The 19,538-nt window shown below is 42.0% G+C and overlaps 1 protein-coding gene across 3 annotated transcripts in view; it reads right to left on the bottom strand.

Annotated features, from left to right (window-relative positions):
• CDH23 (cadherin related 23) overlaps positions 1-19,538 on the bottom strand; it is a 556,038-nt gene that overhangs the window by 159,156 nt on the left and 377,344 nt on the right. For 2 of the 3 annotated variants that reach the window (XM_077350520.1, XM_077350528.1), the window contains exons 18-21: positions 16,163-16,235; positions 14,199-14,315; positions 9,562-9,674; positions 5,577-5,684 (exon numbers count right to left, since the gene is read on the bottom strand). In XM_077350520.1, the coding sequence (XP_077206635.1) occupies positions 5,577-5,684; positions 9,562-9,674; positions 14,199-14,315; positions 16,163-16,235 (411 nt within the window). Of the gene's footprint in view, positions 1-3,198; positions 3,257-5,576; positions 5,685-9,561; positions 9,675-14,198; positions 14,316-16,162; positions 16,236-19,538 lie in introns of those variants that run through there. The other variant, XM_077350522.1, reaches the window with a different exon arrangement.

The raw sequence follows: 19,538 nt of genomic DNA, 5'->3' as shown, positions 1-19,538 counted from the left end.
TGAAAGGCTTTAAATCAATGCCTTTCAGAGAGGTCCTTGACGGAGGTCGCCAGTGAGGCTGAGAAAGCAGAAACCTGCCAAAAATTTACTTAAAGGAATAACCCTAACCTGCAAACACATGCACAAACACCAACGGAGAGGCCACGAGATGACTGCAACAAAGGAAAGGGAGTGTAGATACAACGCAAGGTTTATTTTAATCATCTGGGATCCATACCTGCTCAACCGCAATAGAGTCCAGAATCCCTGTGGACCTGAAACTGAACAAGCCTTTTGCTGTAGGATGTGGATAACCCGACAGGAAACGAAGCAGTGACTAAATGGATATCTATCAAAGCAATAGCTTGCAGCCTTTCTACCCAAACCTCCTTCCTACATATCTGCCATAGAACTTTAGTACATTATGGAGGATTTTGTAGAACATTATTGGGTGCAAACTCAGTTCATGCAGGGCACTGATAAGGCTCGTTGAATCTCATCATAGCCTTGCACAAACTCAGAATACAACTAAGTACATGCTCAACTCTTTAGCTGCACATCTCAAGGGACGATTGATAGTTATGGGCAAGCTGTTGCTCAGGGTCACTTGTCTATCATTACTTACTTTCTCACTGAGAAAAGTTGCTAAACTTCTGGGAGACCTAAGGCTCCCTGGAAAACAGTCTGGAAATCACTGTACTGAAGGATGTATATCAGTGGTTCCCAAACTTTTTGGGGCTGCTGCCCCCTTGGCTCCCAGGTCACATCCATAGTGGGAAGGAGCTCAGTTGGAATATGATCCCATCCAGCCCACCTTCTGAAGCTCTTGTTTTCTTCAAGAAGCTAAGCAAGGTTGGCCCTGGTCAGCACTGAGATGGGAGACCACCAAGGAAGTCCAGGGTCATTACTTCCCAGATGCAGGCAATGGCAAGCCATCTTGGAACGTCTCTTGCTAGGAAAATGCAGCTGCAGCAGGAAGAATCAGACTGTTGCCCTCCTAACATCCCCAAATTCCTCATTGCCCCCCTGGGCCCACCCCCCCACCCCCAGGAGGGTATACTACTCTCCTTGGGAACCCCTAATATTGATCTATTGAGCAAAGCCATCATTGATTTAACAATCCATGCCCCATAACCAGTAAACAAGGACTCCTGAACTCCAGGTAGAACCCAAATTGTACAAAATGCTTTTGCTCATCCCATCAGGGTTTCAAACAGGTGAGATTCCTGTCTACCTGGGCAGAGGGAGCAGATGGGCAGCAGAAAGATATTTTTTAGTTCCTGAAAGGGACAGACAGAAGCATAGAGCCTCTCTTGCTAGGCAGCTGAAGCACTTGAGGGAAGTGCTGGGTCTCTTTGGCTCTTTCTCTGGAGATCTGACATGGGGAAGTAGATCTGTAGCCATGTGGGAGTACCTATGTGCTCCACCTGAACATTTTCAAATAATAAAAATCTTACAGAGATACTACAAGTCTCCCCACTCATGTAAGTGCTGGCCCCTGGAACATCCTGCTACTCAGGGAAGTGGGGCGCATATAACACTATTCTATGTAAACAAAGATTAAGGGCGCTGGAGCATTTAAATGAAAGATCTCATCTATGGCAAACCTGTTTAACAATAGGCAACATTTAGTATCTCGAGGAAGAGAGCAGTTTTCATGAGGTATAGCCTCCTTGACACTCAGCAATTGGCATTTTTGTAGATATATGACTGTTTCTTATGGTAATCCTGTATCTTTGTATGTTAATTCGTAGGACGGTTCCCTCCTTATAATTTGATGCTCTACAAGGTATGATGCAGTACAGAAATGTTTATAACTTATTTGCTTCAGAGTTTAGCTGAAGTTAGCATTGTCAGCTGCCTGGAGGAAATAAATGTCCTGTACTTTAAAAAGATGCTTAAAGATTTAGCAGGTGATGTCATTGATTTCCATGCCATGAAAAACTTCAGCTACCCATTTCCACCCAGTAAGCTTCTTCCGAGGGGGTGGGCCTTTTTTTAAACCAGGCAGTTGGCAATTCTAGCTCAAATCCTCAGATACTTTGAAAACCCATGCAGCCTGCCTAGTTTACAGCCACTTGGGAGTACAAAACAAAGAAAGTGGATCCTCTCAGCTGTGTGAGGTGCTTGAGGAAGCCCATAGACTTGAGTTCCCTCAGACAGTTTAGCCCTTCAGGAGATATGAAGGGGCTGCATACTATCACCCCACTGCACTGGGTACATTCCCCTCTCATAAGGACCCTTTTTGACCAATCACACATCTTCCACAACAACTTCTCTACTGGTTCACATGCTTTATTTCATTTATACTTCCTCTTTTCTTCCCAATGAGGATCCAAGATGACTTACAGAATTCTCCTTTCCTCCATTTTATCCACGCAACAACGGTTAGGTTAGACTGACCCAGCAAGTTTCCACAGCAGAGTGGCAAGTCAAACTGGGCTCTCCCAGATCCTAGTCCACTAAAGCAGGCTGGCTCTCATGTTCTAGAAGAGATTTGCTAGGGTTCAGAGATGGATTCTGAGTTTACCACACAATGAGGGTTGTATCCCTGCTGTCACTTCTGAGGCAGCCATGTTTATAGCTTATCTTACCTTGCAAATAAAACCAAGGGATTCCAGACAGACTCTAATAGCGCAATATCTCAGAATTAGCATTAGCTTTTAATTTGGTTTTGCTAAAGCCAAGGACAGCTAGTGAGGATTTACACTACATTTATGAGTACAGATAAGCACATTATAATTTATATGCAAATGGAGATAGTAAGATATAACATAAAAACAAAACACATCTTCGACAAAGGGTACATATATATAAACGGTTATCTCTTTACGGTGCAGGAAGATGATGTAACAGTGGTGACAACTGGAAAATGGAAAGGTAGTGGAACTTGAATTTACCATTCATTCATTCATTCATTCATTCATTCATTCATTCATTCATTCATTCATTCATTCATTCATTCATATATATTTTGATTTATAGGCTGCCCCTCTGCAAGGGGTTAGTACTTTAAAAAATGCACTAGGGTATCTACACAGTAGAACTCTTCCATTTACATCCCAACCTTCCTCCAAGGAGCTTAGAGAAATATACACAAGCTTTTTTTTTTTCATTTTCTGTTCATAATTATGCTGTGAGGTGGATTAGGGTGAGGAAAAAGAAACAAATGTGTTACATGACTGAGTAGAGTTGTAAACCTCAGTCCAGGTATCTCCACTACATTATATTGCAAAACAGAACAAAATAAACAGCCCTAAAGACGAGAGGAACATTCCTGAAAACGAATACAATTGTGATGAAATAAAGGTATCAGTTGCCTACCGCTTACAACTCAGGACTTTATTTAAACCTATCCCTGTTCCTAAACTACTCTGTGATAAATTAAAAGGACATTTTAAGTGGAGTAAGACTGTGAGGACTATTTCATGCTTTCCCCTGATATTGGTATTAATGCCCACGCTGAGAGCAGCAGCATATGAAGCATCTTTCGGAGAGGGCTTTGCATTATGTAAACTTGAAGCGCCTTAAATGCCATGTCAGTGATTTAGCCTCGACGATTTCTTTTTACTGCAAACCTCTTGTCGCCAATACAACAGCAGCTGCGTCTTGAATTGCAATAAATAATTATTGCCAAAAGGCTATCGGCAATTCACGAGTCTTTACAACTAGATGAGCCAGTCATTACATTTAAAAAATAATAAAACACTTTGGGAAATGGGTTCCTGGGATGCTTGGCACTTTGGCAACAAGTCCTTGCTCACGCCCATAAAGTCTGCTTTTGTCAATACCAGTGAGAGCCAATTCCTTAAGGCTAGCCTTTAGATGCGTAGTGCCTCCTCCCTTGTAAGCAATGTTCAACAGGGACAATTCCTGGATATAATGTAGCATATGCAAATTTGTAGTCTGTCATAGCAAAATAGAAGCCCAGTGCCGCCTTAAAGATGAACAAAACCCATTCAGATATGAGCTTCTGTGAGTCACAACTCACTTGGCTATAGAGATACATGAGTGGAAAATCAAAGTAGGAAATTTTATGGAAAAAATAACTGGGGCAGAGGGGGATCAAGGCTTGTTATGAGCTATACTATGACTCTCAATGAAAGAGGAAAATATCAATGAAACACGAACAAGGAGGACATAGAAAGGTTATATATGAGTCTCAACACAAATCAACAAAATTAGCTGGATGGTGAGGAAGGTTACAAGAGCAAAGAAATGAAGAAATAGTTTAAGTGAAAATTAACTGATATTGGCACAAGGCTACATGTCAGTGGTTCTGAACCTTGCTAATGCCGCAACCCTTTAATACAGTTCCTCATGTTGTGGTGACCCCCAACCATAAAATCATGCAAGTGTTCTTTCACAGAAATTAAACCAAAACTGACCAATGGTGTGAAGATCCATTGTTCATGATTGTATATAAATGGCTTCCCCCCCCCCCCCGGGATTTCTCAGTTCAGTTCTGCCTCTTGTTCCACCATGCCAATCTCACTCTTTCCCGCTGCTCCAGGCAGACGAACACTATCTTGAACTACCCCGCAAGGTTGTTGGGTGGATGGTGCCCCCCCTCGGCCAAGCTGCTTGCCCTGCTGCGACCCCTGTGAAAAGGTCGCTCGACACCCAAAGGGGTCCCGACCCCCAGGTTGAGAACCACTGCTATATATAGTCCAGCTGTTCTCAACCATTTTACCATTGAGAAACCCCTGAAACATTCTTCAGGCTTCAAGAAACCCCAGAAGTAGTACAATTGTGCAGAATATGGTTGTGAAGCATAGTTGTGTACATGCCCACCTGGGGCCCCTGCCCTCCTCATCTCTTACTTTTGTTATATTAACTCATTTGAGCTCTTTGTGAATGAGACGATAGAAACAGTGCACCTTTGATTACAGATGTTGATCAGTGATGTTGAATCTTAGAGTTAGGTAACGAAGCAAGATGTTTTGCACATTCTGAAGTTGCACTTATTTTTTTACTGATTTCTTTATATCTGTGCATTTATGTGCCTTTTGTTGCCTGCATACCAGGCACACATTCTTGGTGTACACCATACTTTCTGCTCATCACCCTCTACTACATAACACTAGCAGACTCCTTTAAATAACTTATCTGTGTTGCATGCCGCTCAAAGGAAGGGAAAGGTAAGAAAATGAATACAGCAAAGTGAAAGCCAGGGTTGATATTTAAATGTATAACCATTTTTTAAAGCCAGGGATCAACAATGGAATGTGAAACAAATGACAGTTTGCACTAGTTGTTTATGAGAAAATATGGAATAAAACATTAGCATAACAAAGGTGTTCCAGACTAATCTATATGTAACCTTAGTCTGCCAGCCCATCTCTTGCAAAGGGCTTAAACTTTCCTCCACTACCTGATTTCCACTGGAATTCCCTGGCAAACTTCTTTCTACCATCATGGATTCCAGATAATATTTGTAAGTCTCTGTATTTGAATCCAGCTCATTTCTATTGCTTAATTCTTTCTTTTATGCAACCATTTTTTTGAACTACTCAAGAAAAAGTTTTAAAAAGTAAAATTCAACTGCAGATCCTGTACTTTAGGTGAATGGCGCATTTATTTGATTGAACACCTACCGTGGTGACATCAGAATTGGGAGGGGTCATCTCCACAAGGTTAATGAAGTAGGGCTCATCTTTCCATACAGGATAGTTATCATTAATGTCCAGCAAAGTGATGTTTACCTGAAAACAAACACAGTTTTAAGCACAGGCTTTTGAATGTTTGAACCAGCGGTCCTCTGCGTTCGTATCTTCTGTTCCTGAAAACTTAGGAGAAACCTTTTAAAAAACAAGTTATGAATGCCAGACAGGAAGTTGATGACTATGTCTGAGAAGGCCCCCTTTCGCCTGTCCCTCCTAATGCCCCTGTCACACACGACACAGCTTTTTAGCTCAACCTTCCTTCTCAAACTCAGCAATGTCAATGCTTGTTCCTCATTAGTTATGCTGGAAGAGGAGCTGCAACTCCCCAGGGATGCTTTCAGAATTCTGCGCTCAGACCTCTTGACAGGAACGCCAAAACCTCTGTCTACAAGTCCCTGAGTCACAACAAATAAATGAATCTGGCTAATGCCTTCTCCCCCTCACCCTCCCGCCCCGGCACCTTCATTACTGTTGCCTGGGCCTTCACAAAGATCTGCTGAGTACACCTGATTAATACTTTCTCTTTCTCGATCTATGGGGACATTTGAAATATCGACCATTAGCCTTAATAGTGTTGCATGTTATTTCTGTTTCTACGCCTTTTGAGATTTCAGTTTACATCTGTCAGACAATTCCCCGACCCCGAGAGCGTGACTTAGCATCTGTGATGTTATTTACTTAAAATATTTACTTCCCCCTTATCCTACTGTGAGGTAGTTTACAAGATGTATGCAAATATACAAAGCATAGACAATGGCAAGGTTAAACATTAAGAAATCACCTACATGGAAAAACTAGCCCATTGGTCAAAACTACCCCCACAATTCTGCTGTACTCCAGAGCACGTGAGATGATAATTTTGCAAACTCTTATTCTAAAACAGTACTGTTTTGCAGCACTTTGGAAAAGTTAGGAAGGTTGTGCAATGGTAAAAAAGAAAAGGGAATGACATAAAATCCATAACTGGGCTGCAGTCTACTAGGCACATTCACTCTCTATGCATTGGCAATTCTATGTGTACATGCTGTGTGGACAAGCTAAAGAAGAGTTCTAGAGAACTCAAAAGCCTGCACACAGTTGTGTCACTGGGTTACCCCAATGTAAGGCACCATAAAAAGCATGTTCTGGGTTTTTGGATTCTTCTTTTGACAATTTCTTTCTATGAGGACTGTAACGTGAAAACGTCTTTGCCCTTCCAGATGCCACATATCTTGAGGAAGGGGCAGCCTGCCCCCTGGTGACCACTTCCACCAGTATAACCAGCCCAAAATGATGGCCTGAAGTCCCTTCCCCCATGCAGCATTCCTGAACTGAACAGAGCAATGGAGATCTTTGAAGGTGAGCCCCCTCCCATCATGCATGGGACTAAAAGTCAGGTCAGGCACCCCTGACTGTCCTTGTGTGACATACATCATGCATTTTGTCCCTTATTCAATTATTAGCATCCATTCTATGCTGCCCCCATGCAATGGCCCTGACATAGGAATGGCTCCCGTCTACTTTGGTAGCAAGGCACCAATTGTATAACCTAGCCAGTCTCTTCTTTGTTTATTCCTCTTTATCAAGTGTACTCTGGGGACATCACAAAGGTAAAGAACATTATAGAATAATACAGAAAATAAATGTTTTAAAAAAAATAACAGCGGGATGCATAACAGACTGGCACATTCTATTGCTGGCTGCATGTTTGGTGGGCTAGTACAGTTTACTTCCAGAGGGCAATAAAAACATGTACCTCTAGCATGGTAGCAGCAAGGGATGTGAGACCAGCTAGAAATGCCATCCACACACTCCATTTCCATGTTGCTCACTGCCGCCCCCTCCCCCTCCCCTTTTCCTCTGTCATATCTGCATAATACCACATGGAGACTGTACCATGCTCTGGCTGCCTCCGAGTGGCCTGAAAGCTCCCTTCCCCCTTCCCAGCACAACTGGACCATAAAGCCATAGCATGGCTCAGTCAGAACAAGAAAAAATCTCTTTAAAGGGCTTTCTCTCAGTTGTATGCCTTTGCATACAGAGTGCCTTCCCTCCATAAGACTCAACTGGCAGCTCCCCACTTCTCTTTAGCTGCTAAAACATTCCTTTTAGCCTACATTATTATCAAAGGGGGGGGGGTATGTTTTAAATGTTTTATTGTATGCTTCTCATCTGAGGATTATTATATCTGTATCATTTCAGGCTGCTCTGTGCATGTTCGACGTTGTTGTCATTCCGTGGCTCGTTTTAATGGTGTGGGTGCTGTTGGACCGTTTGTTTTTCAAATTGATTGCACTTTAATGGCGTGGCCTGTTTTTTAATGTTTACGTTTATAAAATGGCTTGGTTTTTAATGCTTTGATGGTTTTGTTTTATTGGCTGAAAGTTAGCAAAAGCAGATCTCCAGACAGGGGGCATATAAATTTTCTAAATAAATAAATAATAATGCAAAACGCTTAGCATTGCTCCCACTCCTTGGTGGCTACAGGTGAAGGTTCTAGAATGGACTCTAGGCCTGCAGCCATCCTGCATAATTTGTTTCAGATTTTTTTCTCACAATAATCCTGTGAGGTAAACTAAGAGGGAGCATGGTGACTAGACCAATGATAGTTAATGCATTTAATAGTACAGCAAATGTTTGAACTCAGGACCGAATCAATAGCTGTTAATACTCTCCAGCAAATGTGTGTTCATGAGATTCTTGGTGCAGAGGGCACAGAAATGCTGAACAAAACAACTACATTAAATGCTTTGGCCCCTGGAGGAACAGGAACATTTAAATGGTTTGTGAGGACTTTATAAACAGAGATCAGTTGCCACTCCCTATTATGTGACTTTCTGTCCAATGTCTAGAGGGGATCCTGGTGCTACCTTGGGATAGGCTAGGTAGATTTTTGATATATCTCAGGATGAACTTTGGACACAGCTGCCTAATCAGCACAAACAAGTGACCTCTTTGACATCCATTTGCATGCAGGGAATAATCTGGAGTTATATGTCATACAGTATCTAGGGCTGTCCTGGAAAAGGAAAAAGAGAAGGAAACAATAATCTCTTGGAGGCTGATGCACAACAATTGTCGGCAGCATCTTCCTTCTTGTTTCCCACAGTCTCTTCTTAATGAGCTAGGATCCATGGATTCCTAGAGGATTTCCTTCACAGTTTAATCGCCCTTTCACTCCCCCACAAAATATTCAAAGACAAAGAGCGTGGGTGGGAGTCTTCCTGGCTACAAGTTACTTTAAAACAGGGGTAGTCAAACTGCGGCCCTTCAGATGTCCATTCGCTGGCAGGGGATCATGGGAATTGTAGTCCATTGACATCTGGAGGGCCTCAGTTTGACTACCCCGATTTAAATAGTATGTTTTCAGAGATACAGCTGGAGATCATGGTGCTTGTTTGAAGCTCTAAGTGTGGTCTGCTAAGTCAATCCCATGCAAGAACTCCCGAGAGAGCTCAGTGGCATAACAGTAAGGAGTAAGTTAAAATGCTCACTGCTCAGATGATTGCCAAATGAACCATTCATTAAAATATAGCATGCAGGATTTTAATCAGCTTGCCGCTTCATGCTAAGATCATCCTGCTCTCAGGTAATAGAGAAATATGCAATGTTATTTTAAAGTATTTGTGATAAAATACTGGGATCATTGCAAAATAAATTCAAGGTGCCAGCTCTCTCTCTCTCTCTCTCTCTCTCTCTCTCTCACACACACACACACACACACACACACACACACATTTCAGACTAATGGCTCATTTTTTTCTTTGTATGGTTTCAAACATCAGTGGAGGAAACATTAGAGCCTCTGTATCTTAATGTTTTCTGTAAATACAAGGGAGTCCTATTCTTTTAAGGGCTTTGCATATGCAAATTGTGGTGCTGAGCAGCAGGCTCACAAAATTGCACTGGGAAACACAAAACTGTAAGGTTAACTCACAGTGGCAATGCCTGTTTTCTGGTTGTGGCCCACGCCACCATCCACTGCCCGCACAATAAGTATATACTCTGATTTAGCTTCCCGATCCAGAAGAGATGTTGTGGTGATTTCTCCTGTAGAAGACAAAAAAGGAACAGTGAAATGAGAAAGAAGAGATGGTATATTAAAGATAGAAAAGAACTTCAAAGGTACCTACATATATATGTGGTCATGCTAGTGCAGCATTCCAAACAGTGAGCCTCTGAGAGTTGGGTCATGTGCCAACCCTCTCTAATGGCTGTCCCTGCCCTTCCCATGACTATCTTTTGTATTATGGAAACCAAGATTTGACACTGGGAACAGTCTTTTTTATTTCTTATAATTTTAGAAGGGATCAGGGTCAATGAAGAATGACAGGGTGGCAAAAGCTAGATATAACTTTGTAAAGTCTGTGTATGTCATAATGCCATTTGCTCCAGGTATGTTTTCACTGTTCACATTCATCAGGTTTTCCCTTCAATGCTCAGTTGACTTTTTCGACCCTGTTTTCCTGGGTTTCCTGAGAGTAGTTTGCAGTGGTTTCCTCCCTTGCTTTGCTTTCAAGCCAAAGGTAACTAAAAACATACCCTGTTGTGTGGGTTTCCACAGGGAGTTGTTCTCTACCCCAGTGATCCCCAAGCCCCGATTGGGGACCGTTGCCGGTCCATGGATCAGTTGGTACTGGGCTGCGGCTCCTTCTCGTCCTCCTCCCCGGCTGCTGCCTCGGGGGCTGCCCTGCCATACTGCCGCTGGCTCACCTTTGGTGCTTTCCGGCGGCTGCCATGGCTGGGGCTCCCCCTCGGTGTGGCATTGCACAGCTGCTGCTGGCAGTGCCCCCCAGCGGGCAGCGGGAAGTCAGGGGCACCGGCGGGAAAGCAAGTGGATCAGGGGCTTAGGTGGCAACAGCGGTGTCTCTCGGCAAAAGTCTACCCCCCCCCCGGGCCTCAGGAAAATTGTCAAGCATTGACCGGTCCCCAGTGATAAAATGGTTGGGGAACACTGCTCTACCCAACATTATTAACATCTACATGCATCCCATTGGAGTTTTGAGCTTGGGTGTCATCATTATGCTAATGACACCCAGCTATATCTGTTGATGGATGGACATCCATTGACATCTCCAGATTCTCTGGCCAGATGTTTGGAGGCTGTGGAAGATTGGCTCCAGCAGAGCTGGCTAAAGTTGAATCCAGCTAAGACTTGGGTTCACTATACCAAAAATATTGAGATCTGCTGTCCTAGTGCACAGGACATGCAAAAAATGTTCACACTGCTCTAATCATTACAGTAACATCATGAAATGCTCACTAAAGTCTAATTGCTGAGGGTGGAGATGATAGCAATAGACTAAAGACAATGTGCAATATTGGCGAGAGTTCAGAGGACAAATAACTTCTCTTAGGTCCTAGGAAAAGATGGACTAGTGCACTGTTGTAAGGAAGCAGCCACCATGGCCTTGGGGACTGGGCAGGTGAAGCAGCTGAGGTCTGAGAAGCAGAATAGGAAGAGCACCAAGTTTAGTTCTGCATCTTGATTTGAAATAATCAGATAAACCTTGGGCTGCAGGTCTTATTACTAAGGCGTGTCTTACCTTTAATTTTGCTGTAGCTCTTAGAACAGGGGTAGTCAAACTGCGGCCCTCCAGATGTCCATGGGCTACAATTCCCATGAGCCCCTGCCAGTGAATGCTGGCAGGAGCTCATGGGAATTGTAGTCATGGACATCTGGAGGGCCGCAGTTTGACTACCCCTGCCTTAGAAGAACTAAGCTTGGAGTGCAGCAGAGAAGAAGGTCATAGGTTGTAATAATTAGTAAAATGGTGCCCCCTGTATTTACACAAGACTGTGGGATTATTTAATATAATCTATCCCATTCTGGATTCCTTGGCTTTAGTAGGCCGACAGCAACATTCTAAACAGCCCAACTTTCAGCTGCTCCTTGCTAGCTAGGCTGTGCCCCTCGCAGTGCTATTGTCTTCATTAACTGGCCTAATAAGTAATTTGGAAAGGGCTTTGTGTGGCTTTTGATCTAAGATCATTTTCATTCATGATTACTCCTTTATGCTAAAATGCTGCATACAGAGAGAAGACCATCATGTGTGCAGAAGGGAGGAGAAAGGGGGAATCCTGTTGCTCTGCTCTGTGATTTTGGAAGAGTAGGAATTTTTTCTGTAGGAGTTCCGTGTTGAAATTAGCTGAACCTGCCCTATGAAGGTGTACCTAATTAGATGTAACTTTGTGGACAAAAAGGAGCAATTCATCATTGAGACACATGCATATTTAAAACTTCCCCCCTTACTGATTAATTTCCCCCCCAGTCTACAGATTAATCGCTATCAAAAAGAACTTTGGAGGCAAATGTATTTTAGAGAGAACCTCTTTAACCTCTTGCAGTTCTGTAATCTAGATTAATTTTTAACCCTCCCCTGTTCCCTGCATCTACTGTGGGCACCCCTCACTATTGAAGTGATGTGTATTTAAAGCAAGCTGGGAACTGCAAAGCATGCTGGATTGCTTGGACTGATTACAGAGATAGGGTGAGACTATGAGGGACAAGCAGATGAATAGGGTTGCCAACTCTGGGTTGGGAAATGCCTGGAGAATGAGGTTTCAGGAGGGGAAGGACCTCAGTGCAGTCCAGTGCCATACAGTCCACCCTACAAAGCAACCATTTTCTCCTGGAGGACTGCTCTCTGTTGTCTGGAGAGTTGTAATTCCAGGAGATCTCCAGGCCCCACCGGAAGGTTGGCAACTCTATGGATGGATCAATCTTGCCTTGATTGGTCTACTGTATGAATATTTCAGTCCCTGTTAGCACTGTGATTATAAATACTGGATCCAGAACGTGATATTGTATAAGAGAACAATTATAAGAGATACTGCCCAGATTAAATAGTTCCACTGTCTTGTGTAAGTACAAGGGGTGCCATTATCTGATTATTTCAAATCAATATACAGAACTGAGCTAGACACTCTTCCCACTCAGCTTCCCAGGCTACTTCATCTGCCCACCACCAAAAGCTGCAGTGGCTGCTCCCTGACAGCAGTGCAGTAACCCTCGCCAATATTGAGCTTTGTCTTCAGCCCATTGCTATAATCGCCTCCCTCAGTAATTAGAATTTTTGGCTGCCTCCACATTTATATTTTAGTCAGAAAGCCACTCTGAAAACTTGAGCTTGTTAATGCAAGAAAGGTTGTTGGTCGAAAATATTGGCTAGGATATGGAGCAGTGTTCCAGGAGGCATAAAGAGCTCCAAGAGGAGTTCCATAAACTGGGTGAGTAGGTGACCATATGGCAAATGAAGTTCAGTGTTGGTTAGTGATTCACATATGGACAAAAAATCCCATCTTCAGATAGAGGCTAATGGGGTCTGAACTTGGTAAGACTGAGAGGGGAAAAGACCTTGGGGTTGTAGTGGACACCTCAGTGGAAGTGTCAACCCAGTGTACTGCAGCACTGAAAGGATTATTAGGAAAGGGATCACAAATAAAATGGCCAATGCTATAATGCCCCTGCATAGATATATGGTGTGGCCTCTTTTGGAATACTGCACACAGTTCTGGTCAACATATCTTCAAATAGAACACTGCAGAGCTGGAAATTGCAGAGGAGGGCAACCAAGATAATTAGGGGACTAGAGCACCTTCTCTAGGAGGAAGGGCTGAAGAGTCTAGGACTTTTTAGAAAAGAGATGTCTAGGGAGGAATTGATAGAGGTTTATAAAATTGTGCATGGGATGAAGAACGTTGTCAAAGAGAAATCCCCCCTCTCCCAAAATACTAGAACTCAAGGACATTCAATGAAACTTATGGGCAGTAGGTTCAGAACAGAAAAATGGAAATACTATTTTATACAGAGAGTGATTAAAATGTGAAGTTTGCTGCCGGAGCATGTAGTGATCACCATAGGAACAAAACACCTTTAAAACAAGATTAGATAGATCCATGGAGGATAAGTCTATCAAGGGCTACTAGCTATGGTGACTGAGGGGAACCACCACATTCAGAGGCACTAAGCCTCTCAATCCCAGAGCCAGGAGTCACCATGAGGAGAAGTCCTCAGCCTCTATGCCTCTATGGCCACTATATGAAATATGATGCTGGACTAGCTGGACCACTGGTCTAATCCAGCAGGGTTCTTATGTTGGGACTCATCTCAGCCACAAAATCACTTAATTTGGGAATAGTACTGGCCTACCTTATAGAACTGTTGTACAAATTACTGTGATAATAAATATGAAGTGCCTGGAAATGGAAAATATTGTGCAAATGCTACTATTATTGATAAATAAATGCAGTTCACCACAATCTAGCGGATGACACTTTGTTTTTTAAAGTATATGTGGGCTTGGAGTAATGAGAAATCTGCATACCCATCTTGGGGTCTACAAGAAAAACATCTTCACGGTACGTTGTACAAGAGTTTTCTGATTTTATATCAGTGCTAGAGCAACTATGGATTCAGCACCATTCTACACTTTCTTTGTTCTCTCTCTATGTGAAATAAAAGCATGAAAAATAAGGGGAAAGTGGAAGAGGGAATGAAGCAAGCACATATAAAAGCTGCAAACAGGCTAGAAAGATGAAAGAGAAGGGGAATGGTCTTATGGCTGTGCTTACCTGAGCGAGCATTAATCCGAAAATGTGAGGATCCTTCCAAGGAAAAGATTATGGATTCCTGGCCATACTCTCTTGATCTGTCCAAATCTGTGGCATTTAGGAACAGCACTGTTGCACCTAAGAGACAGTCAAACAGAAAGGGATGAAGATTCTCACACCTGAGGCATATCCCTAACCTTATCCACAAGCCACATTAAACTGGCTTGAATTTATGGTCATATATGTCACTTTGTAGCTAAAGTTGCGGGATGTAGTCTTAGAAGCCAGAATCTGAGAAGTAAATGACACACAATTCACTCACAAAGAGAGGAACTTAATTTAAATTCCCCCCACCTTGTGCTTTCATTTAAACTATGTAATTCATTTCATTGTTATTATGTTTGTTTTTGCTACTTTTATTCCTCTGTGGGGAGAACCCAACCCACCCACCCCCTAATTCTGGCTACTGGCCAAGCTTGCAGTGGCAGTTTCTGGATAGGCAGGTGGATGGCCAGCTGACCATCTATGTACGTGGCAAACCTCTGAGCCACAGTTTTATAATAAGCAATTAAACAAAAAAAGAGAGTTTTCAGATTACTTTGAAACTTTAAAAAACAACAGTTTCATCTCATCAAGACCTTTAATTTGACATAAAAATAATTTGGACACCATTTTTTAAAATCAAAATATTTAAAAATCAAAATATTTAAAAATCTGGAGTTTTAATGTTTGGTGTTTTCACATATATCTTACGTGACATTCCAATTCTTACCTTAAAAAAATATTTATAGGCATCGAAAGAGCAGGCAATTTTAGAAAAGAAATAAAAAGACATAGACTGACCCTAACTTTTCCACTTCATCTCTAAATTGCAGGTACATTTAAGATCTGGTATTTTAACAGGCTGTCTGGCTAGTATTTGAATATTTACAGACTGGTGTCAGGTAACATAAGGGGCAAGAAAACCCCCAGGATGGGCATTGTCTGGCACCTCTTCAGAGACTGAAATCTCTTTTAAAAAATGCAAGGATCCAAGGAGTTCTGATTTGGAGTCTATTCTCTAACCATACATGAAAATCAGAATTTAGTGGTGCCTGCGAGCTTGACAAGTCAATGGTCAAGGGGACTTTGAAACTGATCTATAAAACATGGGTATTGATGGTTGGAGGCAGAGGGGAATCAAGAAAGGATATTATGCCTCTCTGGATCTTCATTGGCTTTCCCCAATGAATTAACATTTGTCTATTGAGGTCAGGGAGGACATGTATTGATAGGCAACAAGGGGTTGGAAACAGAATCCCTGGGATGTCTTGTTGGGTGTTACAAAAATGAAAATGTAGGTGGGAGAAACAGATGCCTTGGGTCATCGTGTACAAAACGCTTAGCAAGAATACAAATCTAAAATGATGATGGTGTCCGGTTGCACCCCCTAGTTTTTTTGGTAGTAAGAAATAACAAATAGCTACTTTTGACTAGAAACACAAGAGCTAGCAATAATTCAAATACCTCTCTGGAGGGTTGCCAAGTCTTCCCTGGCCACCAGTGGGGAATGACGGGGAGGGGGGGGGGGTAAGGGTTGTCAGATCTAGATTGGGAAACTCCTGGAGATTTTGGGGGTGGAAGCTGGTGAGGACAGGGAACTTAGTGAGGTATTACGCCATAGTGTCCACTCCCCAAAACATCAATTTCACTGATCTCTGTAGTTTGGAGACCAGCCATAATTCTGGTGGATCCCTTCCTCCCTAACATTCCAATATTTCATGTGAACATCACAGACACACAACCCATCCCCCATGGGGGATCTTGAACATCTTAGAAGAAAAGAAATGTGCTAGTCAGCCTGTACCAGTGAAATTCTGGGGATGTCAACAATACCAGGGCTCTTTTGATATTTATTGCTAATTTTTCATTGACATGGGGAGCTGTCACCCAAAATACTGCTTTTTAGGGGAAAGTATTGGCAACAACAGGAGCATCTTCCATACCTGCCATGATATCTTCCATGACTGTAATGACATAGGAAGGCTTGCTGAATGTGGGTGGGTTATCATTTTCATCCTGCAGAGTTAAAAAGAAAGATGCAAAGCATAATATAAACTCACAAGATAGCAGCAAGATTCGGCCATGAAACGTGACCTGAATATCCAGAAATATGACACCACCTAATTTACTGTCAAAATGAGGAATGTGGATTGCATTCTGTTTGAAATACAAGAGATACACTTAGGCATCAGATGCAGAGAGGGGCTGTGGCTTAGCGGCAGAGCATCTGCTTGGAATGTAGAATATCCCAGGTTTAATCCCTGGCATCTCCAGTTAAAAGATTTGGCAGTAGGTGATGTAAAAGACCTCTTCCAGAGACCCTGGAGAACCACTGCCAGTCTGAGTTGACAAAACTGTCCTTGATGGACCAAGGCTCTGATTCAGTGTAAGGAAATTTCATGTGATTTCAAGTGAGCCACTTATCTCCGCATCCTTTTTTTTTTTTTTTTAACTGCTCCTGGGGTAGGAATTTATCTTGGCCCAATGGACCATGAATTAAATAATAACGTAGTTTATCCTGCCTTTTTGTGATGTTAAATTATTTCACATAGATTTTAAGAAGGAAATATCAATACACATACAAGGAAGACAGATTGAATTTCACTGCAAAGGACATAATCCCGTATAAAACAATAGTAAACTGCAATGAAGGGAATACAAACTTTTTACATGGGGTAAGGGATGAAAAAAACCAGGAAGTCACGGTATCATAGCAGAAACCAATATTTCTAAAATCACACTGTCAATAGAGAAGACAGTTCACAATGATATTGGTACTGCCCCATTAGACTCGAAAGAACACTGAGAATATATAGCGTATATACATTAATACTGTACTTGAATAGATTTACAATTCCTCTTATCAGAAAACAGCTGACAAAAATATATTGGACAAAGATTATCCTATGAAAAAGGAGTTTGCACTAAATATGTGGTATAACATAAATAATATTTACAAGTAGGGATCTGCAAAAAATGTGCAGGAGTGGCCATCTCATGTCATTCACCTTTGCCTTTTCCTTCTCCCCATATTTCTCTCAGTCTGAGTCTTTCTCTTCTGCCATCCCTCTTCTTAGTCCCTCCCCTCCATGCCTGCCACTTTCTCTTTCTGCCTGCTCACCTCACCAACTCTTTTTCTATTTCCACCTCCTCATCTCTCCACTCATCCTATTCTGTCCCCCATCACTCTCCAGACCATCCACCTCCTTCTACCTCCCCATAGCAGCAGTGGTGGCAGAGCTGTTCCCAACCACACACCTACTTTCTCTGCACCCCACCCCCCCCCCCCCAGCAGCAGTGGCAGCAGCTCATCACAACATATCTCCCAGCCACAACCCTTAAGGTTGCCAGGTCCAGGTTGGGACATTCCTGTTGAGGCCTCTCCCCTCTCCAAACCCCGCAGTCCTCAGATTTCACCACAAAATATCCGGGAATTTCCCAACCTGGACCTGGCAACCCGAGTCAGGCCTGGCCCCAATCAATCTGAAAGAGGCCTAGGAAAGTGATCCCTATGTGACCGTATAAGAGCAATCCAAGTTATCAGTTAGGGAAAGAGATGTGCGTCCATGATCTGGCCTCTGGCCAAGGTTCTAATACAGAAGCTAAGACACTCCTGATAACTTTGTTTCTGTCCAGTACAGTATAAAATCACGCTACTGCCGTGGAGAATGACAGAGTTCAACTAACAATTTCCAACAGTAGTTTCACTGCTGTCTGCAATTCTCTGTAATGAAGGCACAACCTGAAGGGATACCATCCACAAAGAAGAGCTTCCCAATGTACCTCCATTGCTGCATCAAAGTTATCTATGGGGAAAAAATTGTTTCTGGCGTACGCATACTATGTCTTCTTCTGGACTATATTGTCAATAGGTTTCATTTGTAAAGCGTTGCTTTCTAGCTCAAGAGTAAACCAGCTGACTATGCGGGCAAAATTGTGGAAGTAAATATATACAACCCACAGACAAATATATGGGCATTAAAATAAAGAAGAAAAAATGTTTCCCATTCCATTCAGCACAACATTTGTGGGAGCCAACTGCACTGTCAATAGGTATAAAAATTTCAGAAAAAATTAAACTAAATGTTTACAATGCAGCTTTTTAGACAATTAGCTATCTACTAAAATATTGCATCGAATTCCATGTTTCTAATTTTGTAAGACAAAAAATGATCTAAACCAATCTGATTCCACCAAAAATGGAATTTTATAGCTGATGATATATGAAAGCCAAACAGGATTTTATATACACCCTGTAAAATACTGGGTGGGATATTGTTTCTACAGTAGACTTTTATAGCATTATGCAGTATATAAAACAAAAACTGAATTTGTTCTTTGCAAAATCAATCTTTTACTCTGCTCACACAAGAGTATTTTGTACTCCCCCATCATTCTACAAGTGTGTGCTTAGACCTACACAGAAACAGAATAGAAAAATGTCTCATTTTATAATGAGGGACTTCAAACTGCATTTGGAATTTAGATCTGTCAAATCGTTCTGAATTGCAGCTCGTTGAACTGAAAAAGCTGCGTAATCCAATACAATATATATTAGTGTGTCCAAAACTTCACAGCCATGTAAGCAGTATCTTTCAGATTCAGATATTTGGTGAAACCTACCCAAAGACACACTAGAGAGGAAGGAATTAACTCATGCTAGTACAAAGGCCCTCCTTGATAAATGGGAGGATTAAAAGTTGATTTCCTCAATTAAGTCTGGAGACCTTGGATAACATAATCAGCTAGCTCTCATCCTGAAAAAAGGCAAGTTATATATTTCTCTTGATATTTTATTCTGAACACCAGATCCATGATGAATTACATGTGTACCAGAAAGCTTGCAATGAAATATAACCTCATATTTTCTTTAAGAATTAAGTGGGACCTTTCATGTTAATGCTTCCCTTTCCATTTCACTTGAAAGCTATACATATCCCATTGGAAAAAACAGAAAATACACAATGCACTCAAAGGCAGAGGTCCTTGGGCTCTATTTGATGCTTGATTTGAAACAAGGAAGTTGTAATGCTGAGAGACCAAGCCAAAAATCACAAACTGATGAACTTTGCCATACTTTTTTTTTAAACCACAGTAGGAACTAGTCTGGCCCTCAAGCCTTGATGGATGTTTTTGCTATTAAATTTGATATTTTAGGTAATTTCATGTGCCAGTGATGCCCATCATGTTATAATTAAATTGCCATCCCTGGCTATTTTTGCTAGGAGCAGGTGGCCTTTAATCAGCCTCCACATGACTCATGATTTCTGCAGAGCTCCTTATTGCACATTGTTCTCCCAGTACTATAAAGTGTATTTG

The sequence above is a fragment of the Paroedura picta genome, chromosome 8 (genome assembly GCF_049243985.1).
Source record: "Paroedura picta isolate Pp20150507F chromosome 8, Ppicta_v3.0, whole genome shotgun sequence".
NCBI lineage: Eukaryota > Metazoa > Chordata > Lepidosauria > Squamata > Gekkonidae > Paroedura > Paroedura picta.
Note: the sequence above shows the minus strand (reverse complement) of the source record. Positions and strands in the feature narration are given on the sequence as shown.